General features: G+C 40.5%; 2 protein-coding genes across 14 annotated transcripts in view; one reads left to right on the forward strand and one right to left on the reverse strand.

Annotated features, from left to right (window-relative positions):
* Positions 1 to 1,903, forward strand: part of SCRN1 (secernin 1) — a 34,424-nt gene extending 32,521 nt beyond the window's left edge. For all 4 annotated transcript variants that reach the window (XM_031590165.2, XM_031590164.2, XM_090142628.1 and 1 more), the window contains 2 exons: positions 392 to 551; positions 827 to 1,903. In XM_031590165.2, coding sequence (XP_031446025.1) covers positions 392 to 550 — 159 coding nt within the window. In that variant the 3' untranslated portion in view covers position 551; positions 827 to 1,903. The remainder of the gene's footprint in view (positions 1 to 391; positions 552 to 826) is intronic.
* An 874-nt stretch (positions 1,904 to 2,777) lies between these two features.
* WIPF3 (WAS/WASL interacting protein family member 3) overlaps positions 2,778 to 25,492 on the reverse strand; it is a 39,575-nt gene continuing 16,860 nt past the window's right edge. For 7 of the 10 annotated variants that reach the window (XM_090142618.1, XM_090142619.1, XM_090142623.1 and 4 more), the window contains 5 exons: positions 12,376 to 12,508; positions 11,120 to 11,248; positions 9,022 to 9,750; positions 7,906 to 8,052; positions 6,700 to 7,257 (listed from right to left, as the gene is read on the reverse strand). In XM_090142618.1, the coding sequence (XP_089998744.1) occupies positions 7,064 to 7,257; positions 7,906 to 8,052; positions 9,022 to 9,750; positions 11,120 to 11,248; positions 12,376 to 12,508 (1,332 nt within the window). In that variant the 3' untranslated portion in view covers positions 6,700 to 7,063. The other 3 variants (XM_031590036.2, XM_090142627.1, XM_090142626.1) reach the window with 3 other exon arrangements.

A 25,492-nucleotide genomic window follows, 5' to 3' on the forward strand; every position in this document is an offset into this window, starting at 1 on the left:
ATTTGGGGGATAAACATATCCATACAGTCATCAGGGTTTGTAGTCTTCTCATACAGATTAGTTCACTGGTTTTTAGGCATAAGAAGCTGCTTTACATCTTTCTCACACCATATACTTTTTTTCCTCAATCCATCTTTCACTTCATCTACCTGCTATGCTTTAAACTTAGCAACTGTTTCTTGGTTATTATTCACAAAACATCAAGTATCCAGCACTGTTCCTTTTAGCCTATGACCATCCAAAAAAGCTATTAATAGAAATAGTGTATATTTTAAACAGGCTTTCTTATTTTGAAAAGTACTTGAGAAGATCTCTGCAGCAGAAGAGAATAAGAAACACTTGAATGAGCTGGTTTACTGCTTAATTCAGTTTGTTTATTTTATGCTTTTAGGAGAAGGGCCAGAAACTGATGAGCATTATGTTAGACCTCGAAAAGCAAGGCTTAGAAGCAATGGAAGATATCCTTACTCGTACAGAGATTCTGGATCCTGCTGAAGTAGTAGATCTTTTCTATGACTGTGTTGACACAGAACTAAAGTTCTTCAAATGAAGTAAGCAAGCGCTTTAATTCTTTAGATACTGAATTTCTGGTACCAGCTGTCAGTGAATGTGAAATGTTGGATCCAATTCTGATCATCCTCTTTCACATGAAGTTGAGTGTTTCAAAATCAGGTCCAAAGCTACCTTTCCACTTCAGTGCATCTAATTGTCTCAAAATTGACTCTTTGCTCTGTATTGAAGTGCAAGCATTTATATTTATATTTACATTTTTCTCAGTTTCACTGTTGCTTGGAATGGATTTTAAACCAATTTTATCTCGTTTCAGCTACAGTGGCTACTGTTAGCCTTTTCACAGGAAGACTGCAAAGTTCTTCAAGCCTTGAAAGAAAGTCTTCACACTTATGAATTTGCAGGAAAGACATTTCTAGAGGGAAAAAAAATGTTACTTGCTAGCTATATCTGGTTAACAAATTGCTTTCCTTTGTCCAATCTTGTGGTGTTCCTGTTTGTGTATGTATATAGTGAAAGGAGAAAATCACTGACTGGTCCGATTACTGTGTGCATGCTGGCTAATTTAGTACAGAATGTTTAAAAATGTATGCTGGGCAACAAATTAAAGCAAAGATTAACTTCATCAGGATAACTACCATATTGTCATTGAAAGCAATCTGTTTTTTGTTTTTTTTTTCCTCTGCTGCTCAGGTCTAGGCTTGCAGCAAAGCTGTCTTGCATTTTTGTCTTTTTGCTAATTCATGCAAAGAATAATAGAGTTGAAATCCCAGTTTTGAGGGGGCAGGAAGGTAAGTCCCATTTCTTGACCTTGTTGTACCAGTCTCATTTTGGCAGATCTGGTAACAGTGACTCAGCATCTCACATTATGCCTGCGCAAATGGCCAGAATTAGGTCCCCCAGGATAAGTTTTGTCTTCATCTGCCACCTTGTTGTTTGTAAAGCACTGGGTAATGCCCTAGTACTAAGTACTGCAGTGCAGCCAGGCTGAATGCCGAAGACATCTGAACACACCTTGTTGACTCTTAAGACAGTTAATAAAACGATGTACTTATATACAAGCTATAAATTTGGAATATTTTGAGGAAATAGATGCTGGACATTCATCATAACTATTTTTCCTCCAGGCCTTTGTAATGCTGAACAGTTACTGCTGATGTCAGTGATGAGCATACGTGGCATGAATTTGTTAAGTACCAGTGAGTTACTGGTGGGTCTGATTAAGCTTAGAAATGGTTGTGTTACGCTTCTTTATATGACAGATCTGATTTTGTGTATTTTCTTTTGGAAGTCAGATGAGGGGAATACTTTTAAGAATTAAACCAGTAAACACTGCTTCCTGTGTCATATCAAGATAGCTATTTTAACAGGAGGGATAGACAAGAAGACATTTTTAATAAATGGACATCAGCATTTGGAGATATAATCCTTCACTGTTCAGGGAAGGGATAGTGATGAATCGCAGACTTTTGTATTGAGGAAATGAAAGCTACTTAGAAGGCAGCAGCACCTGAAATTCAAACTAAAATTAGGGAAATTGCAATATTGGCTTGTCAGATTTTTAATTTTTTTTAATGAATTTGTTCCATCAGCCTTGTTACCTTGATATTGCCTTATACAACAAATGAGAATTGGAAAAGAAAACATTGGGTTCCATATATAGAACGTAAACATGAAAATGTTTTCTCTTAGGGCTACCTACTCACCTTCCTATTCACACTGTATTCCTCTGAGAGGCTCTGCCATAGGAACAGCTCTACCCAGATAGGTCTTTCTCCTTTATTTCAGCTCCTGTGCCTTGGTATCATAAAAATGGATAAAGGGAAATGAAAAAATAGCCAAGTAAGCCTAAAATTTAACTTCTCTCTTCCTGGCCAGAATAGTGACAGCAAGAAGCACACTTCATTCCAGAGACTATTGCACTGGATGAAGATGAACGGTGTGCTTTCCCTAACTGCTGACAACTCAGGTAAATGGATTTCCCATGAAATCCACGTGTGGAATGAAAGAGTGCTTTGAATGAAAATACCCCTATCAAAATAGACTTCACACTCACCAACTGAACTCCAAAGCTGCTTCTGCAGCTGTTGCTTGCAGAGCACTGTGTCCCGAAAGGAAAGGTTGGATATTAGTGAAGAAGGGGAGACCAGCGATAAAATGCTTGTCCCAGTTAGAGGACAGAGAGGCAAGATAGTGTTCCTGCTTAAAAAAAGGTGATACATATTTGCCATTTTGAAGGATCACACATCTGCAATTCTTTTGTGGGAAACTATGTACTCACTGCAAATTGTTTTTTATGACAGAAATCATCATTTTGAGCACAGTGATCTAGGCAGTGTTTATAATAGCAAAAGGAAGATAAACAAGTGTCTGCAGTAACGTGCTTGGTCACAGTCACTTAGAGAAAACCAGAGCAGCTCCATGGCTTGGACCTTCCAGTGGTCCTGAGCACAGCTGTGGCCTAGAACAGTGCAAGGGCATAGTGGTGCTGGCCTGAGTCATTCTTTGTATCCAAGTGCTAGGAATTACTGAAGCTTTAATAGATCTTAGACAACAAGGACTTAATATGTATTAAATAACACTGCACCACCGCTTAAAAATATGTGCAGGCTTTTTAGTTTAATTTCTATAAGATGTTTCTTTTTAGAATGCTCTTAATCATAATAAAAACGGAAATAAAATTGGTCTTCCATTAGATATTTTCTGGCATGTGGTCTGAGCTATATATAGCTTTCAAATATTTATGAAGATACTTATTGTAGAGTTGTACACAAGTTCCAAAACATGAAAATCAGCAGTACATCAACTTTTAATAATAATAGAGCAAAATATTCTTTAATACAGTATTGAACTTCTTTTCCAGTTGTTCGAAAAGCAGTGCTGACCCCTGCTTATTACTATATCCATGCACATTTATTAGTAACTATAATACTGGTAACAGAAAGCATTGGTCAAAGCATTGCTACTTTTTTCTTCTTTTGACATAAGAACAAGGTATTGTAAAAGACTAATGATGCTTCTCTGGAGCCCTGCAGGCAAGGTGTTTAAATGTTTCTTACCCTTACAGCACCTGCACATGGTAAGCGTGCACGTATGTATGGATGAGGTGCTGTGAGATATTGTTTAGTAGCTTAGCGTGTAGTAATGGTGACAGGAGGACAGTTAGACTAGATGATCTTGTAGGTCCTTTCCAACCTTGTGATTCTATGACCCTGTGAATAGGAGTCATAGCATAACTCATCTGTTATAAAAACTGACAGAAAAGCAAAGATAGCTAGGGGTGCAGTTACTTGTCTTTTCTAAATACTGTTGTCCAAAGGATCTCCACCTACCATTTATAATATTTTTTAACAGCTGCAGATGTAAAATGTGGTATTTCTAGAAATAAATAATAAAATAACCATAATTAACCTGGCTGTTAAATGGTAATAGCAGTGCCATTATTCACACTGCTGAACCCAAGAGAACTGTAAGAAGGGAAAATCACATAACAGTTGAAGAAGGAAGGGAACTCTGAAGGTCATCTTGTCCACTCCCACCCCTGCTCAAGCAGGACAATCTACAATATACTGCCTAAGTACATTCTGAAGATTTCTGACAAGGAGCTTGCACAACCTGTGTCAATGCTTTTTGTAACCCATGCACTAAAGTAGTATTTCCTCATGTTCTGGTGGAACCTCCTGTGTTCTGATTTGTGCCCACTGATCCTTCTCCTGGCACTGAGCACTACTGAAGAGAGCCTCGCTCTGTCCTCTTTGCAGTCTCCCTTCAGTTATTCATGTACAGTGGTAAGATTTCCCCTTGAGCCTTCTCTACTTCAGGATGAGTAGTCCCAGCTCTCAGTTTTTCCTTGTGGGATCACAAGGGTTGGAAGGAACTCCTGGTTATCACCCTGTTAAAGCAGGATCCCTACAGTAGGTTGCACAGGAAAGCATCCAGGCAGGTTTTGAGTATCTCCAGAGAAGACTATAATCTCTCTGGGAAGCCCGTTCCAGTGCTCTGTCACCCCCAAAGTAGTTCTTTCTCATATTCACATGGAAATTCCTCTATTCTACTGTGTGCTTGCTGTCCCTTGTCCTGTTGCTGGACACCAGCAAAAAAAGCCTGGCCCCATCCTCTTGACACGTGCTCTTTAGGTATTTATAAGCATTGATTAGATCCCCTCTCAGTCTTCCTTCAGGCTGTGAATAGTCCCAGCTCTCTCAGGCTTTTCTAACAAGGGAGATATACTAAGCCTCTCATCATCTTTGCAGTCCTCCACTGGACTCTCTCCCAGAAGTTCCCTGTCTTTCTTGAACTGAGCCTGGAACTGGACACAGTACTCCAGATGTGGCTTCACCTGGGCAGAGTAGAGGGGGAGAAGAACCTCCCTCAGCCTGTTGGCCATACTCTTTTTAATGTATCCCAGGATACCACTGACCACCTGGGCCACAAGGGCATGCTATGGCACATGGCCAACCTGTTGTCTACCAGAAAAGGTAAGCCCTTCCAGCAGCTTAGCCTCTAACGTGTACTGATGCATGTGGTTATTTCTCCCCAGGTGTAGGACTCTACACTTTCCCTTGTTGAACCTCATCAGGTTTCCCTCTGCCCAATTCCAGCCTCTTCAGGTATCACTGAATGGCAGCACAGCCTTCTTGTGTGTCAGTCATTCCTCCCAATGTCATATCATTAGTAAGCTTTCTGACGGTGCACTCTATCCCTTCATCCAGCTCATTAATGAAGATGCTGAACAAAACCTGGGTAACACCACCAGTTACAAGCCTCCAACTAGACTCTGTGCTGCTGATAACAACTCTGAGCTCTGCCAGTCTGCTGGTTCTCAGTTTACTTCACTGTCCAATCTTCTATCCCACACTTCCTAAGCTTAACTATGGGAACACTATATGAGGCAGAGTCAAAAGCCTTGCTGAAGTCAATGGAGACAATACCCAGTCATGACATCATAGAAGGCTACCAGGTTTGTCAAGCTTGATTTCCCCTTGGTGAATCCATGTTGACTACTCCTGATAAGAGATTGACTTCTGGTAGAAGAGATAGAATAGATAGATGACTTCTCCTGCCAGAAGAGATGCTCCAGTCCCTTCATCATCTCGGTGGCTCTATGCTGGACTCTCTCCAGTATGTTCATGTCTCTTTTGTTCATAGGAGCCCAGCACTGGGCACAACACTCCAGATATGCCTTCAATGGTGCTGAGTAGAGAGAAGGGATCACTTTCCACAAGCTGGTGGCAGCTCTTCCTAATGCAGTGAAATGCTGCATTTGTGTAATTCCTGCTGGAAGCAGACATTGTGTGATCTGAATGTCAGTGAGCCAAACAAACATCTCACTACAGGCTGCATCTTAAAAGCAGGAGCTCAAGTCTCATCCCTGGTTGCCTTGCTTATTTCAACCAATTCATTTGACAGGAATCACTATCTTCTGTATGGTGTGCTTCCTCTTTCTTTGACCATTTTTGAAAAGTTCTGTCATCTTTGTCAGGTCTGTGGCCACCCTACCCAGCTGGGTTTCTTCAGACGTGTTTGCTATCCTCAATAGGAGGCAGCTCAACAGCTGCCACAATTCAACATCTCCTTTCTCTTCATGCTTCATGAGGAATATTATGGGCCTTTCTGTTCTTGAAAGTGCCATTCTGTTGCAATCTGAACACAAGCAGAATATAAGTAGTGAAAAAGCATACAAAAGGACTAAACGTGTCATGTTAGTTTCTGATAGCTCATGGAAAAAGTGTCTGAATAATAACTGAAGGATTACTAAAATATTTAAAAATGAAGATGGAAGAAGAAAAATGAACTACAGGCACATCATGCAAAAAGTATTCTTTGAGGTAACACATCAGCTTGATAAGAATTGTTTGAACACTACAAAGATTTTAAATTTTATGCTTCTTCATTTAAAAAATATCCACATATATACAATAGTTAAAAGCCTATGCTAACACTTTTGTGGTGTGTATGCCACAAAATACTTCCAAAAGTATCATTTACATCTCTCTTCCAGCTTATAAAAATGTTAACGTTGCAGCACTTGTGATCCAAATGTAATTTCTATCGCTGTAATGGGGACCCTTCAGTTTCATATATTATCTTGATGTTCTCCATTTTAATACCAGTCCAGAAAGTATCAGACGATTCTTCTCATCTCACGTGTGTTCTTAATGGTGGATTTTTAGAAGGATCTGTAAATACATAGGCTAGGTTAATTCAGAGCAGATAGATACATATTTTGGGAATGCATTTTGGATGTAGTTTCTACAGCAGTTTAAACAACCTAAGTTGTGTTTATCACTTATTGTTAAACAGATACATATTGCTCTGTAGGCCTTCAGTTGCAAAAAGTGTTATATACAGATGAGGATTTAGACAGACTTAATTTCTATTTGCTACACAACTGCAAAAGTCTGATGAACACAAACTGTATGTCTAGCCACGTAATTTTATTTTTTTGCTACTAAGTCTTTACAGTAATTAAGTGCTTTCCTTATATCTTTGGTCTCTATTACCACTGTAACAAATCTCAGTCCCATCTGTCCTATGCTTACAACTCAGCTTTTCACAGTACAGCTGGTTTCTGTTCATTATTTTCACTCACCCTATTTAATGCTATTGGATAACTATATGACATTCCCATGTTTACACACTTACCTCTAGCTATCTTGCTGGGATATATTTTCTGAAATGGCTTGAATTCATCAGGTGGGGGGAAATCCTCCACAGAATGGAAAGTAAATTTAGATTCAAAGTCATCTAGGAAGTTTCAGGGAAACAAACATTAGTTACTGTTACAGGTTTAAAAAAAATAAAATAAATTGCCACTATTAATTTCAAATGCAGACTGGTTTTCCCTGGGAAAGATAGCGGCTTACTCCAAATAAGCAGTCTTGAGCCAGCTAGTGAGCCATACAAATTTTCTGGCTTAATTGCAAACACTGCTAGTAACCGAAGTTAAGCTTCTGGCTGCCTTTGCAGTTTTCTGCACTGATGATGTTGTGGTAACAGATGTATTCCTCCATGGTTTTCAAGCAATTTAGCAAGAATGAATGGCCAATTCATCAGACCACAAAAGTAGTGCTTAGTAGGCTTTGCTGCATAGGATTAAAGCTACATAATGTCTGTGAACTATTTCAAAGAATAATAATGTAAGCACAGTACAGCAAATTCTCAGAATCTCAAATAATTTTGCAGGTAGTTCCTGAGTTTGTCTATTGAATTGTTCAAAACCTTTGTGGAAAAAAAAAACCACCTTCATTTTCTCTTGGTAAAAAAAAAAAAATTCTATTGGTCAAGTTGTATTACTACACTGTTATGAGAAAGATGTGAATGAGTTTTTGAAGTCTGAGACACAAAGGCTTTTGTACCGAAGTCTTCAACTAAAGCTAATTTAGATGACGTTACCAATAATATGCATATTTCCATTTTTGAGTGGTGGATAGGGGTCATGAACTGTTGCCCAGGCTGAGGCTCCAGACTTGCTTGTGAGTTCAGTTGTTGGTGACCTGGCTGGTGGCTGTGGAGGAATGGCAAGCTTCCCAGCACCAGCTCCTGAAAAAGAGGAAGCAGACCAGCATATAAAGATCATCACAAATTAATGACGTTGACAGTAAGCTCTGCACAGAATTGGAGGGTGTTATAAAAAGGAGTGCAATATCTGGGACAAACATATCCAGCTGCTGTAGGTGACTTCATACATCTTCTGGACAGACTGTGTAAGAGAGAGGGATCCTGAGGCCTCCAAGTTAGCCACTAGATAAACAAAATGGAAACCTCAGAAGTTGAATGACCACAAGAAAAGCATCTCTATAAAATAATGGTTCATCACACCATTCCCAAGCATCATTAATCACTGTCACAAAGCAGCTGATCTACTGTACTCAGAGCCTTTCCCGTGGCTGTCAGAGGGAACCAGTAAGCTTTCTCTTGACGTGTGGCTACTGAGATACAGAGCACAGAACATTCTCTTCAAATGTTCCATATTAAATAGCTGTCTCCATTTCACAAGTCCACACAGATCTAGACTCATTTTTTATTATCCTCATTATATCATGTCTGAAAAAAGTTCCTCCTATCATCTACTCAGGGAAACATTAGCCAATATCCTCACTACCCAAGTACTCAGAGGAGCCTCACGCTCTACTTACCTTTGTTGAAAAGCAGAGGACTGCATCCATATTTACCTTTACACATCTATGGCTGCAGCTATACCGTATTTATTCTGTTCTCTCCTGTAAAGTTTCCCAATATAGCTCCAGTCTGCACAACTACATCAGAAAAGGGATGTTAAAACCAGTCTGGAATTTGAGTAACTGCACATCAGGCAGATGTTACTGTCAGAAGAGCCTGAGGTCCGGCATGCTCATTACACATTATGCTAATTACATTCCTCCCACATTATAAGCTTTCTCCTGCTGCTATGTATACTGTATCCACACCCCTGTGAGCTCTTCAGCCATCAGTGCCACTTCCCTGCTGGCCAAAAGAGGTAGAAAAATTTCAAACAAACACTGTTCTCACCTGGGCCTCGGCCTGGTCTCTTCTTCCTGGTCTCCAACACTGCTGCTGGCTGAGGAAGGGGTGGGGTGGGAGGGAGAGGGAGCGACTGAATATTACTGGGTTTATGCAGATGGGACAGCAAGTGGGGAGACTTGGGGGGCAGTGGTGGGGGCACGTCACCACCAACACTCACAGCACTACTGATGGCTGGGGAGGGCGGGAAGGAGAGCCTGTTTGAGGCTGGGGGAAATGCGGGGAGTGGAGGAGGAGCTGGCGGCGGTGGTGTGGGAGGTGGATAATCCCTTGCTTCTGATGGAGAGGAAGCAGCAGCGGAGAAATCGGTTGTCTTGGCTGGGAATCCACAGGGGGGTAAGGGAGGAGGAGGAGGAGGCAGGTGCGAAGCACCTCCTGGTAATTTTGTGGGCTTGTCAGCCTGGGGAGGGAGCGGGGGCAGAGGAACAGAGTTGGGGGATCCCCCCTTGGTAGGCCTTTCTGCTGGAGGGGGAAGAGGCGGAGGAGGAGGGAAGGTGAGGGAAGGTTTGCTGGCAGCTGGAGGTGGCGGCGGAGGTGCAGGCAGGCTGGGCCGTGCAGTGCCAGCCCGGGAAGTGCTGGGAGGCTCCGGTGGGACAGCTGGCCAGGGGCTGTCGGATGGGTTTGAGGGGCTACTTCCTGCCTTTGCAATGCTGTTCGGTGGGACTGTGGCCTTGGGAGCCGCTGCCCGGACTCCAGGAAGCTGCCCAGGCCTCCCTCCTGAAAAAAAAAGATCACACTTTACATACCGGTATTTTGTTCCGTCTTATCAGGCAAAACAGCACAAAAAACACTATTCATCTTCCCTCCCCAGTGGCCATTCTGAGTGATTAAATGAATCCACTCAAAACGTCTCATATCCAACAAATTGTCCATGGTGCAAGGGACCTGCGAGGTGATGTGTTCCAGAAGACACTACAGATTCTGCTAAGTTAAATGCTGACCTACTGGGAGGCCCTGCTCCCCTCTGTGTTCCTCAGCTTCTGCAACACAAAGCACTTGAAGGCGAAGGTGTTTTTCTGTGGTGGCAGGTGGTCCTCCATAGTGACACATCTGCCTGGTGCAGCCAGCTGGATGTGAATGGTCCGTAAGTCTGGGAGCATCGAGGGTTGGAGTGAAAGGCCCCAGAGAACACAAGCAGATTGATGCACATCCACCTGCATCCTTAAGTACTTGCTTACGATTAAAAAAATCGCACAAATGTTGCATAAATCTCAATCCTGTGGACCTTTAAAAGTGGTGTCTCAAAGAAGTGGTGCTTTCTAGAAGGTGCAAATGTTTTCTCTTCAACAGCAAATGCCCAAAGACACTTGACCTTACACTATTTGCCTAAGTACACATCCATATTTTTCAGAAAGCAAGATGTCAAAAAAGGTAGCTCATTCTATATTCTTAAACTAGGACCATGCTTCTCAGAATAACTCAAAGTAGCTACTGTAGCTTTGTGAGGAAGCCCCGTCACAAGCTGTGCTGAGCATCTTGAGCTTGTCTTCCAGAAGAAAAAACACAGAACAGCTGCAGGTAGAGTCAAGTTCTGTCTTTCCTTACAAATGCCTGCTGCTATGTCCTGCCCATGCAGACAACAGCTGCCCAGCAGCACCAGAGGTCACTGCTGCCACTCTAAAGGGCTAAAAAGAGGCAAAAGCAGCAAGAGGGCTCCCAATCATCCCTTGCTCCTGTCCTTGTGAAGCATCAGTTACCTTCTTTTTCAGGTCAGTAAATTACCTTGCTGGATCAGAACTGTCCTTTATAAAACCCAGATGGCATACGTCTTAAAAATTAAATTCTAAAGTAACATACAGGCCTGTAACATCATAGAAATACACAGTAATGGAGAGAAGGAAGTGTGACATTTTTTTTGCCATTTATGCTGAAGGTATACAGCATAAATAGGTATACAGCATAAATAAATGAAGATAAACAGAGTATTGAAATCTGAGGTTATCTGAGGCACAGTTACAAGTTTACATTAAGCTAATGTAAAAATATACCCATGTAAAAATCTGCAGTCTACTGAATCTATTTCTTATCCAATGTACTAGAATTGCAGTTCCCCCCAGCTGTTCTCCTGTGCAAATGAAGTCCTCACCTGGCACGTCTCTCTGGCCTGCTGGTCTGAGAACGGGAAAGCCGCCAGCAAATAAGCCTCCCAGGGGCTGCTGAGAGCCACTCTTATTAACGGCTGGGCTAACTCCATCTCTGCTACTTCCTTTGGGTTCTGTTATAGGAAGAAAAGAAAAAGCATGACAAAAAGCCATTTCATCAGTGCTCTCAGGCTGCTAAGACTGAGCAGCAATAAACACAGTCAAGACCAGACTTCTTCCTCATTCAATTAGCTCAGTAAGGACAGTTACCGTCAATACAGTAATGACCATTCTTCTGACTGGTATCTTGAAGCACTGCGCCCTCTGGTGCTTTTTAATCTCACATCGATGATGGCACCAGAAAAAGTTGTTTTAGACTACACTCAAAGATCTTCAGATCACTGATATTTATTGTAATCCTTGTTGGACCTGTCAGGAATGACTTCTTAGAGTTTGGCTAATCAAGCACATCAAGATCTTCATAACCTTACTTTCATGTCTTGCCTCTTCCCCCCACTATTCCCAAGATACTTTCTTTTAGCACTATCACACTAAGGTAGACAAGAAACTAATAATAATAGTTTATTAATATTTATTTATTAATAAACTAATATACCAATAGTTGTTGATATTTATTAATAATAAATAAAACAACTAAACAACAACAGGGTTCCGCCATTAGCAAGATGCCTGGGAAAGGGTTCAGGTGAGAACAAAGACTAAAAAGAAAAGGCTCAGGCAACTGCTGTAACTTGTTAACAGTCTTTTCTCCAATTCTAAATGATGATCAGGCATGTGTTTTCAGCTAAAAGAGGTTAGGAAGTAAACATTCCTGTTCCAAAGGAATTAAGTTAATACATCCAGATTTTTTATTTTTTTGTTTTTTTGTTTTTTTTTGCATCTTTTGTTCTTTTTATCTACTAAAAAACAGCTCTTCTGCTGGAGGCAGTAATTCCTGTTTAAACAATCATTTAAAAAAGAAACTCCCATGGGTTTCATCATTCCTGACTTCATTGTTTTTTTCTTTCTTCTGGTATGAGGAATGCCTGTTAAGGTGATACCCAGATTCAGCCTTATTATGAAGTATTAATAGCTGTTGATTTCAGGACAAGATGTACCTTTAGAAATTTGAGCTCTCCCCTTTCACATCCTAAATATGTTGTCCATAGATGAACTCCAAACCCACCAAAACCCTGCCCAGCTGACCTCCACAAATGGGGCTCCTGCAGACCTCACCCACGGCCCTCCTGCAGGAACTTACTTTCAATCTGTGGTGCACTTCGGTCATTGATTTGAGTCACTTTTCTTAAGCGAGTTCCCTGCTGGATATCAGCCAGCAGCGCGTTTCGTGCTTTCTGCTCATCCTTCTGCAATTTGGGTAGTTCTGAACTCACCTGTTGAGGATACGAGCATTAGACAGCAGGTACTAATAAAAATGCATGCTCAGAAAGGACACAAATGTGACAGAAAATTTGAAATAAACCATCCCTGGCAGCTGTCATTCCAAGGCCTTTGGATTCAGCCAGAAGAGCATTCAGTTGTACAGAAGCAGCAATCCTGAAAGTTTAAATATAGCACACATCTAATATCAGTGAGTTTAATACTGTTGAAAGGAAATTAGGGAGTCATGCTTATATGAAACGTGACCCCTCACTTGGCCGTTTGGGGTCTCTGCCCCACAACTGCAGCTCCAACTGCCTTTATCTCTTTTCATTCTATTTACAATGCTTTGTAACTAAGGATTTATATGCCTCCTTAGAACAAACATCCTTCTGTTTTAGTTGTATTGCCTTAGGGAAAAAGAGTATTATTTGCATATCAAACTTATAATTGAACATGATCGTTAGTCATTAACTGATTTAGATTCTCTGTACTGGAAAATTTAAGCAGTTTAAGTAGACAGTATTTACAACAATGCAATTATATTTCATTAAATTTTCTAGCCTAACCAAGGACCGTAAATGTAAAGTCAGGCTGAAGTTCAAAGTTTTGTAATAAAAACAAAACATATTTTTATTTTTTATTCTTATTTCATTAAGTTTCCTTTTATAAAAGCAAGCACATTCTGCTTAAATCTTTGGAAGTTTTGCTTTTCTGAAGCAGAGCTATTTCCAAACCTATCATGTGGTTAACAGAGCAGTCTAACAGAGGGAAATCTTCACAACAGCAATGTGCTGCATGTTCCCACATCTATTACAAATTCCCACAGGTTTCCACAGGTTACGTTTCATAATGTGTTCAAGAAAGATTTAGACGTTGCACTGAGGGATATGGTTTAGTGGGGAAATATTGGTGGTAGGCGGACGGTTGGACTGGATGATCTTTGAGATCTTTTCCAACCTTGGTGATTCTATGACTCTATGATAAACCCTAATTTTACCATCACAGGCATAATAAAGTACAATACTGTCACGTTTTTAAAAAGCCAACCACACACAACTTGGTTATAGCATTCTGAAAGCAAAACAAAAGCTCGAAAAAACGTAACCAGCTGCTAAATTATTAAAACACCTAACTTGCTAATTCTAAATGAAAAATTGCACTGTTATTATTTGTAGTTACACTAGCTTAAAAATATTTAGAAATGGACAGATTTGCAGAGCCCCACTAGATGGCACTCCAGATTGCTGCCGATGCCAGCTGCATTCCTAACAACTGATGTAAAAACTCTGTATTATACAATCTTGTGACTGATAATGTAACTATATATTAATTTAAAGAATTATGGAAAAAACACACCCTTTTACATAGTTTCTGAACCAGTGCTACTTCCCCTTGTTCTTTAATGGCAGGGATTCTCATTTCCCCTTATGACCACCCTGAAATGCTCCACGTACAGCGAAAGCAACATTAGATCTTGGACGAGCCAGGAGCTCTTTCCACTCACATTTCCTTAAAGCTGACAGTACTTACTGTGAAAAATGGAAACACCATAACTGGAGCAAGGACGGCTTCCCTTTCCACACAGTTTTTTTACCAGTATCTTGAACTTCACGCCTCTCTACAGTTACACGACAATTAGGATTGAAAGGGATCTGATCAGGACCTACGTTTAAAATTAGCTCCAGCAGCTGTTTTCGTTTCCAGGTTCAAGTGTCCACACACACTGCCAGCTGCCCACTCCGTCTCCCCAGCCTGCATTTCTCAGCAGGTAGACTCTTGGAATATAAAAACTCATGATAGCCACACAGCTATTAGACTAAAATGCCCTGCTTGTGGCAACTTATATTTGCAAGCAACCCAAGAGTTGATATCACTGTAAGAGGGAGGAGAGAGCAATTTGTTCACACAAGAAAGGAATGCTATGCTGGAGGCCCAGAAGACAATCCCCTTCCTTCAGGACCTACTCCGTGCCTGGCCCCAGCTTTTTCCTCTGCCTCCTCAGTAAGGGACACCACGGTCAGCCTGGGTGGCTGATGAGCTGCTGAGTAGCTTGATACGGATTCTCTTTTTCCATTACAAACTCGGGATGCTCTGGGTGTAACGTTGCCTGCCTGCAACCCGGTCAGAGCTCCTGCAGACTCCTTGTTTGCAGCCTGCTCTTTCAAGGGCTGCCACAGTTCTTGTCAAGAGGCATTTCAGCAGGGACCTCACCCACACAGATGCTGCCCTGTCCTTGCAAATTCTTATTTAAATGTCAAGTTAAACTTCAAGTCTAAGCACATGAAATAGAAACAATTAAGCGGGAAGACAAATCTATTTTGAGTCACTGAGGGAAAACAGCTGCAAGACAAAGGATGCAAGTAAGTCTCAGACTGCTTCTTTTTCCCCTCACTGAAGGGCAGTCTCACTTATTTACAGAAACACCTCACTCTTTCAACGAAAATCAAAAGGGAAGCAGAGAATGCAAAGATAATTTATTTTATCAGATGCTAGAGCTGCCTGAGGTAACACAGATTGAAATTAGATTCTATGCTTTATTTACATGAAGCAGTAGAGGACTGGTGGGCTCTCACCATTTTAATAGCCACTGGGATATTCTGCTACTAATTCAAACACAAGCAATGGCACATTCAATATGTACTTTGAAACAGAATGGAACAAACCACACATGTAAACAGCCTGAACATAACAGAAGTAGTCCCTCTTTGTCTCAAACTCCACTACTTTTGTCTTTAGTGTCCTAACATCAGGCTCTCTGTAAGGTATAGGATCAATACAGATCCCCATCCCTGGAGGCACATAAGGCCAGGTTGGATGGGGCCCTGGGCAGCCTGATGTGGTGGGTGGTAGCCCTGCCCATGGCAGGGGGTTGGAACTTTAAGGTTTAAGGCTTTAAGGTCCCTTCCAACCCAAGCCACGCTACAGTTCTGTGATTTTATGGAAGTTTGGACCACATAACACGACACCAAAGCACTTAAACAAGAAAATGCCATCAAATGTGATGTTCCAGCTTATAAATCAACAATAATGGAAATAAACATTTCAAAATCTACAGGTGGTAACAGACCAGCACAGTAATGAATAATGAGGATTGGATATAGAGGCTTTGAATCACTGCAGGTTGAGGCCATTCAAAAAGAACAAGAATGCAAAACACACTCCCCACCACTGGAGATGCCAGAAGAGAACCAAAGTAGCAGTCAAAAAGCAAACATTTAGATTTCAGGAGCTCAGCCTGATTAATCGGCCTTGAGGGTGATCTGCCTACAGAATGCACAGAGCCTTGAAGAGAAAGAATGGTGACTGCTAAGGACCTGCTAAGCCAGCAGAGACAAGCGTTTGGTGATTTCATGTAAAACACAGGCAACCTACAATTTGAAAGCAGGCAATTACAGAGTGACCATTTCCTTGCAGAAAACACCTGTGGACAACAGCAGATTATTTCAGTCTCGGTTTTCAGATTAAGGCTGGCTCCTCTGCGGCAGAGAGCTTTTTGTGAAGCACAAGTCATTGGGCTTTTTTAAAGTCTTTTTTTCATCCTAGTAAATTAACTTTATATCCTGCAAGCTGAATGGAAGCACTGACATACCCTCTGGGCTCCTACGACATTTAAAATATTTCAGAGGTATATGTGCTCACATACTGAAATGATGTAAATGAAGAAAGCACCAGGCATTTGGAAAAGTTCATTGTAGTACCAATAATAGGGACATACTAATTACTACCTTTCAGATGTTAAAGAGCAGCCCTGCACCCAGAAAAAGAGAATTCCTCTGGACAGATAGCTCAGGTCACAGTGCATGCATAAATTGTCCCATAAATGGGTTATATTTTTTCTGATGCTTAAATATGTTCCTTACTGAATTTGAAAAGTAATTTGGGATAGTGTAGATCTTCATAAACATGACAGCTGAAGCTCAAATGCATCTCCAGCCCTCTGCAAATCCCACAGCCAGGGAGCCATAGACCTTTATTTCAGAATTAACCCATCACCTGATGGGGAAAAAAGAATCCCATGCTCCATCTCTGTAGTGGATAGGAGCCACGAGTAAGATAAAATAAAGGACAATTCCATCTAAGAACACTGCATTCCCTTTTATTTCAAAGAATTAATATTTTAATATTCATAACACGTAATGAATGGCATCATCACAGTACATTCCCTTTCCTGGTCATTTTCTATAAGAAATACGTTAAGGAGAGCCGTGTAGAAAATGCATTCATTTACCTGAATTGGATTTTAAAGAAAGTCAAAAGACATTTAGCCCATCCTTAGCAATATCTATTTAGTAAGGTATATGGCAACAAAATTAAAGATCAATCAATCATTTGACACACAGTCTTTCATTATGGGCAGAAAGACAGCTCTCACGTTTGCTGACAATTTCATTTATTTCTGTGAATCTGCTGTCAATCTTCCTTACTCTCTCCCATGTTCCATTTTTCCTTCATCAAAATGGAATTTGATGCAGAGATCAAACACGGATACTGGCAGGATGCATGCGCTCTGTGTATTTCAGTAAACAAAGAACTTGAGGACATCCCTTAACAAATCCTTGCCTTCCTATTGTTCTCCTATGCTATTCCTAGCAGAACCTGCCCAGACATGGGTTGAGGCAAGAAATTTTTCCCTGGGCAGCATGTAGCATCTCTCTTTTGCCTTGTGAGGAATTGGAAACGCATTGCAGTGATGAACAGAATGCTTTAGGATAAGGAACGCCTGATCACAAATTCATATGAAGGAGCACAGGGCCAGACCTGGCCTCCTCCAGCATCCAACCAGACATAATTCACAGACCAAACTTGGAAATGTGAAAGAAAAAGTAAGGCTACAGGTGTGGCAATGCACAGCTAACAGCAGCAGTGTGAGCAGCAGATGGGGTCAAATCTAGCTCCAGCTGTTCAGGCAATGCAGCCAGGGATGCACAGTGCTAATCTGGGTGAAGGAATCATGCGTGAGCACTGTCAAACAACTGTGACATTGAAACCAGAATTCAAGGAACCTATGAAGCCTGGGGAAGAGTCTGAACAATCAGAGATAGAACAACTACAAAAAAACCCCACAAATACTGTTCCTATATCCCCAATAACTGGAATCCTAGTGCAGATGATACAGACTGTTCAGGAAGGATGACAACAAAGGTTAAGCTAGCTGTGTACATTGTGTATGCACAATGCTAGGGACAGCCAAGAACATCAAGAGGAACAGAACACATTTTTTGGGGGGGTTGATTCCTCTGAGGAAGGACCATTGGTGTTCTCACTGCCCATATGGCACCACAAGGCTCTACAAGCAGATGAGCACAGTGAGAGGGGATGAGAATCAGGACTTATGGGTTTGAATGAATCCAACTTTCAAATGACTTTTTCATCCTTTTCCAAAACAGAATTGAAAGAAAAAAATATTTGCACTAAGATGCCAGAATATTTGAACAAACCACAGTGTCATAATTTTCATTGAAGGAATCAGGTTGTTTTGGAACAAGATGGAAGACTGAAGATGACCATAAATCTCAGCGTGAGCCATTCCCCTCTTTGGCACAGCACAAAATTATGAAACTCATCTATACTTTAGTAGTACAAAATCTGAAACACCAGAGGATCTTGTTTCCCTCAAAATCTATTTCCTGCTACCAGATCAGGATTATGCCAGGAATTCACAAGGTTAAATTTGTAGCAGCACAGTTTGCTCAGCAGGCAGAAGCACTCCCTTTACAGAGCATTCTCCAATGGGCAGCTGAGGTCACCCTCATTAATGCGCTGGGAAACACAAGTGCAACAAAACCCAGGAGCTTATTAAAATAATAAGCCCCACTTCCAACAAGTCGCAAGCAGAAGTATGGTAGAGAAAAATGCTGTCACCCTTCTTGTGCTTGTTTTAATTGTGCATCAGGTGTGGTTTTACTCATGCACTGTCAAATGTAAAATAAAATAAACAAAGCATCCCCCTTTTCCAACTTGAAGAAGAATCCAACAATCCACTCCAACAAAACATATAACCTCTTGTATTCTAGGTATTCTAAAGTGTTGACTTACACAGAAGTTTGTGAGATCCAGTACTTGCAAATTTTGGTTTGTCCATTCACAACAGAGCTTCTGATTTCAAGCCACTCGATGAGGGAAACCTCACCACTGTGCAAGTTCCCTTTGTACTCTCAATGGCAAGGTCAGAGCTACTCCTTGTACTCCTGCTCTGCAGCATAGCATGAAACCAATTAATTCTTGGCACTCAGTCTACCTGCGTAAACACAGCGATCTCACACACTTGCAGCGATCTGAGCTCCAAGCACACGGGTCATGATCCAGCCCCCATTATTTCTGAGGGAACCCACAGGAGGGACCCGCCAAATCGCTTCCTGGCAGCTAATCAAGTCATTGTTTCAAGAGAATGACAAGAGCAGGGTTTTGTGATTCCATCTACACCTAGCTAAATAACGATTAACCATGATCTTGACATTCATCACGCAAAGTTCTGCAATCTGAATCTGCAGGGTTGAAAAGGCCATCGAGCAATGTGTGTGCTTAGATAGGCTGTGTCTACACCATGCTTGATCTTCAAGCAAAGGAAGTACGGTGCAGAAGTTTAGTTAGAGACCTATTCCAGCACTTCAGCCATAGCTGGCATTAGCAGATCTCAGTAATGAGGTGCTCCATTAGCAAAGCCCTGTGTTCTGCGCTAGCATCCTACCTGCTTGCAAGGTACAACTAGATGCAAATGTGCTGGCAATCACAATGGCAGGGGACAAAAGATAAGAAAAAGCACAGCAGGAGTTACTCTCTCCTACCTCTCTATTCCAGCGTTCATTTCAATGGCCACTTGCAATCAATGCCACTGCGCCCCATAGAAACCCTCCTTGCTTTATGTCAGTGCCACTCCATCAGACAATGACAAATTTTGCATTTTTAAGAGTTAGATTGATCCTGCTATGAATGGAACTGTGGGTTTATTAACAATGGAGTACCTAAAGTTTTCCTGTGTGGGTTGCTAAATTTTGTACCTGAATGCAAAAAGGCAGCAAAATCAATATGAAAATTTATACCTGCTGAGCCATTCAGCTTTCACATATTTAACTTCTTGACACCCACACTTTGAACACAAATTCTGGCTGTTCTTTCACTAAAATAAAATACCCAGGAACATAAACCACCAAAATGGAGGCACTGTAAAATCAAATCACCATCGAAGTGTTTTCCCAGCAGCTCACAAAGACCATGAGTCAGATACCAGAAATACCCTGGGTCTGGTTTTGGAAATTCACCTTCTGATGTCAAAATCTCATCAAATTTTTGGGGATTCAAACTCTCAAGCTCTCCTCTGCATAAATTAAAACAAAAAAATAGTGAAAATTCTTATATAAAGAAGTAAACCCAAAGTCCTGGCACTACCATAAAAACATCATGCTGAACAAGGCTGAAAATACCACAGTGGGAGTTGGTGTCACCACCTGCCCTACCACGATGGGGTCTCCAGAATGACAAGGGCTATTCTGAGTGGTGATAACAAAATATTCAACAACAGGTGGCAAGCTACACATATTGCAACTTGACCTTACTCTGTTTAAGAATGCTATGCTACCCGTCTGACCCAACTACCTGAGTTTGCATTTCAGCATCAATGCAAAATTATGGTCAGCCCAAATTGGAACAATATTGAGAAACTAAAATTTCTTGCAATGTCACATTCCAGCACAGGTATTGCTATAATTCCAGGTTCCATTTTAATTGAGAGACTACAAGTGTAGTATGAGTTGACAGATGGAATTTAACATGCAGCTACTGCATATGCTACAGATGTGATTTTTCAGGGCAGTAACACTACAAGAAGAATGGTAAATTAACCCCTAGCTCTCTGCAGCTTCTAGTGCTGAGGATCAACCAGTTACAGCCACTTTAAGGTGCCCCTGTGACACACTACAGTTTTCATACTTTTAGCCATTAAATATAAGAAAGTGGTACACAAATTAAAAGTTATAAAAGGACAGCCAAAGCAAGAATAAACTTAAATACTTTCCACTGCATTCAGACAGCACGTCTGACACACAGCATTATGAAATGTATTGCAGAACAGAGCTCTGCAAAAGCAGTGACCAAAGAAATTTCAAGGAAAGCAGTGAAGAAAATTAGCACACACGAGCATATGCAGTGCTCCTGTCCCTGTCCAGATGAAACACACAGAGCAAAACACAAAGTACTACAAAAACGTAGTACTTATGCTTTCTTCATGTCTTCCCCACCTTTCACAGTTCCTACAGATTGGATCTGTATTCATTGCCTACAGGTGCAGAAAGCTACAGCAGCACCATTTTGTGACTATGTAGCTATGTAATCTCACATTTTCAACTCTCTGAAAATAAAGTCAAATAAACCACATACAGACAGCAATTGCCCCTCACTTCTTTATGAAAGCAGACTGGAGTGAGATGCAATACATTATTAAAACATTATAAATCAGCTTATTTTGGAATGAATGGTTGGAATGTAGTCCAACAATTCCCTCAACAATTTCAGCCACACCTTGTCCAGCCCTTCGCACAGTCCCTGTGATGGCCAGTCAGCAAGTAGATCATCAGGCATGAGCTCCCTCTCACTTTGGCATTTTTCCACCATTTGCTATTTCCTAGCAGCAATAAACATGATGATTTGCTATCCCATGACCTAGGGACTTCATGACAAAGTAGGAAGTATCTTCTTACTCAAGCTTCGCAGAAAATTTTAATAAACACATTCCTAAATAATTCATAATTGGCACCATACATGATTCTGTTAACCTTTCAGCATCATGTTTGCACATCTCGGGCTCCGAATGAAAAATTTAGAAGTGGCCTTTGCTTCTGCAACCAATGATGAGCATGTATGCACACCTACCTACGCATACACATACATACACGTGTACATTCTTTTTCTCACGGTATTATATTCGGTAGGACCAAATCAGAGTACCACCAATCATCATTATCTTCAGCCAAGCTGTTTTACATACGTTGTTTTTCTCCTTCCAAAGAACAGTAGAACCAAATGTCACAGGAGTAAAGCCGTCTCCCACACACTTTCAGTTAAGCACTGTCATTCTCTGAATTCTTTGGGAAGGTCGAGGTAAACAGCTCAACAAGGTTTGCACTCCAACAATTGCACGAAGGTGGGAAAAAAGCATCCCCCCAAGGAAAACCATCAGCTGATGTTTTCCTTAACATTGCAAACTGTGTCTCTGTGTAAATCATGCATTTATCACAGTGTTATACCATGAGGAACTGTTCTTCTGAGTTTTTTTTTTTATTACAAGAACAGAGAGTATGGCCAGAATAACAAACCTGGTAAACACTGACACATGTTCATCCATAGCAGAAATTCTTTTTGTTTTAACTAAATGAGAAAGCCGTAATCATTCAGACTAACTTACATATCAATTTCATGTTCAGCATTATTTCAAGTCTCACATTGTTCCCACTGAAGTCTATTTTCCCAATAAGTGTATTTCTTTCCTCCCCTTTACTCCTATTTTTTAGTAGGCCAATAGGGAAAATAAACTCCTGGTGCTGATTTACTGGCTTCAATCATGTGATCCATTGCAGATTTGGGGGTTCATTTCTACGCTAAGGCTTTGTTAATAACAAGAGAATAGAAGTATTTTCTTAAGCTCCACAAATACATGAGTCATTAAACAAACACCTCCTGAATAAGGCTCAACTCAGCAAGCCTGCAACATATACACACTTCCTCCAATATTAACATTTTAATGTATGATGACTGAACATAATGCTGGGAATTCTTATGTACAAAGGCAGCACAGCACTGCACATAAAAAGTGAACAAGGTTTATCGAAGCAAAATTCTTTCTTGATCATCTCTTGGGAGCTTTACCTGAGAAATTTCTTGATGTGTCTCAGTAGTGGTCTCTACTTTTGGAAATATAACAACCTAAACTAACCATCATGCCTCATACAACTGAAAGCCAAAAGGGGTAAAAAGGAATAGAAAAGGATAAAAGATCTGAATCATGCAAGCCAATGCCAGCAAATATGCCTGCTCCTCTCTCTCCTCTTTATCTATGACCCCCCAAAGGCATGCATTTGAAGACATGCCTAATTAATCTAATTAGCTATATTTACATTTTGACTCAGCCACCTGCATCTGCTATTACAGATACATAGCATTCCCTCCTAAAAAATCCACTTGGTTTTCTTTGAAGTACACTCTAGCAGTCAGTAGCTTTTCAGCTGTTGGGCACAGGTGGCTCCGAGCATGTCTTAAATATCATCTCCAAATCACTTTAGTATGGCCTTGCAACTATGTAAGAAGTGAGAATTCAGTACAAACACTTCAGGATATCTGCAAGTTCAAAGCTTTGAAAGTAGCAGTATAGAACCAAACTTTCTTCCGTCTTAAGTTAACAGTACAAAAATGTCAAAGTGCTTAGGCTTTCAAATGAAGTAAGGACTGCAAAATCATTTGGGATCCAGGCTCACTATATTCACTACGAAGACATGCAGAAAAAAATATTAATGTAATGACTATTTCTCTAAAAATCTTTTATTAATGAAAGCCAAGAGAAAGCACAGCTACTATCCATACAATTAGTAAAGCAACACAAATCTGTGGTACCCACGTAGTGGTATCATGCAAAATGACAGGATTCTACAACCCCAATCAACACACACTCATTTCTCTTTCAGCATAAAACAAGTCTGTAAAACCAGCAGATTGCCTACACATCAATACAGCAATTAAACTCTAACTTTTACTTGCCAATACGTAAGTATCACTGTGGTTTAATTATATCAATATAAAAGAACAAAAATCACAGTGCTGTGTACTTTGAAACATTTCTGGGTGTTGACCAAGTAAAACTTGCTTGTTTTGAAGGTTTGCTTAAAGCTACATGGGAACTCTTATGCTTCCATCCTCCAACTGTAGATTTAGCAGCTGTAACAACAGCTGTGTACATTAGCAGCTGTAAAAGGCAGATGCCAAGTTCTAGAAAACAGCTTCACAGTAAATGAAAATAGAGCCTGTAGCAAGTTCTCATGGATTCCTCACAATTAGAAGATTTTACTGTGCAACTTAACATCAGCTGGAGATCTGATTATTGTACTGCGCTTCAGCTGAACTTGGACTCCAGGTCTTCCCAACCTGTTGGACCTCTCTGATTCCATTACGACAGGAAAAAATCCTTTTGCTGTTACAGAAAAGCAATACTCAGTCACACTGGTACAGTAATTATCTATGTTGGCTCATGTGCTCACTACTTTCATTGGAAGGAAGGCTTTAATATCAAAGAATCATAGAACCCTTAGAGTTGGAAGAGACCTTTAAAAGTCATCTAGTCCAACTCCTCTGCAATGAACAGGGAAATGAATTAGAAATACGTTTGGCTTGTATTGCATCAACAAGAAGAAACTGAGTGCAAATTCTGTACACCTTACCAACAGAAGATCATTTTAGTAAAAGAATGACCTAAATAAAATATGCAAATATTGTATAATTTTGTCATAATTCTTATATCAAAACTCTATCGTAGCAGAGGCTTTGGCTATCAGCAAAGGAGGATGAAAAAAAACCAGAACTTGCTTGTATTGGTTCTTAGGGATCCTCTTAGCTTTCTCAAGTCATTTACAATTTGGAACATGTTTTAGGAATCTAAAAAGTTCTCTAGACACTTACTGAGCTAAATTTATTAGGATAAGAACACTTGCAGCTTTGTTGACTTTGACTGCTGATGTGGGCATTAAGTTGCTTTCAAAATGCAGCCCACTTATTTCAGTATCTAACTATAGGGTGTACCAACTCAGTGAACTGCTAATTGAAAACACTGCTGATGGTGCCCAAATTTAAAGCAGAATGATGAAAGGAATCAAACACTGCTGATTTAATGCACTGTCTCTGTCTTCCTCCTCTTCATCTCCACAGTTCATGGAGAGTTCTACAAAATGGCTCAGCCTGCAAAGTAGTTAAGAGAAACATGCAAGAAAATCTCTACCTGGATGAAGATAATATAAAAACATTATTTAAAAGAAAAAACAAACCCAACAGATCTTTGTGGGAACAAAATAGCAGACATTGGAGAACACGAGACAGAAATAAAGCCCTTGACCCTCCCACATCCCACTAGATTATTTGTTTCCCCAAAGAAACAAAACAAACAAAAAAACATCCTGAAATATATTTGAGGCATGAAAAAGTACTGTTTTGCTATAGGAACTAACTTACATGACAAATAATTACAACAGTGACAGAAAAATACATGGAAACACAAGGAGAGATTTCATGTCTTGAACATAACCATGCCAGCTTTCACTTGTTCAAAAACAGCCTACGAATTTCAGTGCAGAAACAGGTTATGAACAAAAGATTACGGTATACAAGGAATGGCTTAACCTTGTTTGTTAATTGTGAAGCTCTGAAAATGTAATACCATGAAACTTCAAGCACAGCATCCTCCCCTTACTGCAAATGTGCTGGCAGGGCACATGTTCTACTTCATGGCACACAAAGTAATGATCTGTTACAAGCAGTAATTGTTCCTGCACGTGTATAAAAGCATATTGTGCTGTATCCCCAGGAAGATGGCATGTGCTAGAAAGAGAAACAGCAGCAGCTGAGCACTGTGAGTCTGAACAGAAGCTATATGAAAGCAGATGAAGAAATTAAGACTTACCACCTGCAAGTTACCAACACAAAAATCAGTTCTCTGACTGGAGAAGAATTCACAAATGCCAAATTCTCACCACATGTACTTTAATGTAGGGGTCTCCAAACTTTTTAACTTTTTGTGATCATACATTCCTATTAATGAAACATTTTTCAGCATGCACAATCAGTATACGTATATTTACTAAATGGCACACATGTACTACTGAAGTCCTAACATTTTCTTTCTTCACCTCAATGGACAGTTCTACCTCACTCTGAAGACCACTGCTGTAATGAACAGAGGAGCAAAAGCAAGCAAAACAAGCCCTTTCCCCAGATACTTGCTATGAACAATGCAAACCAAATTC

This window comes from Phasianus colchicus, chromosome 6 (assembly GCF_987193195.1).
Source record: "Phasianus colchicus chromosome 6, bPhaCol1.hap1.1, whole genome shotgun sequence".
Taxonomy (NCBI): Eukaryota; Metazoa; Chordata; class Aves; order Galliformes; family Phasianidae; genus Phasianus; species Phasianus colchicus.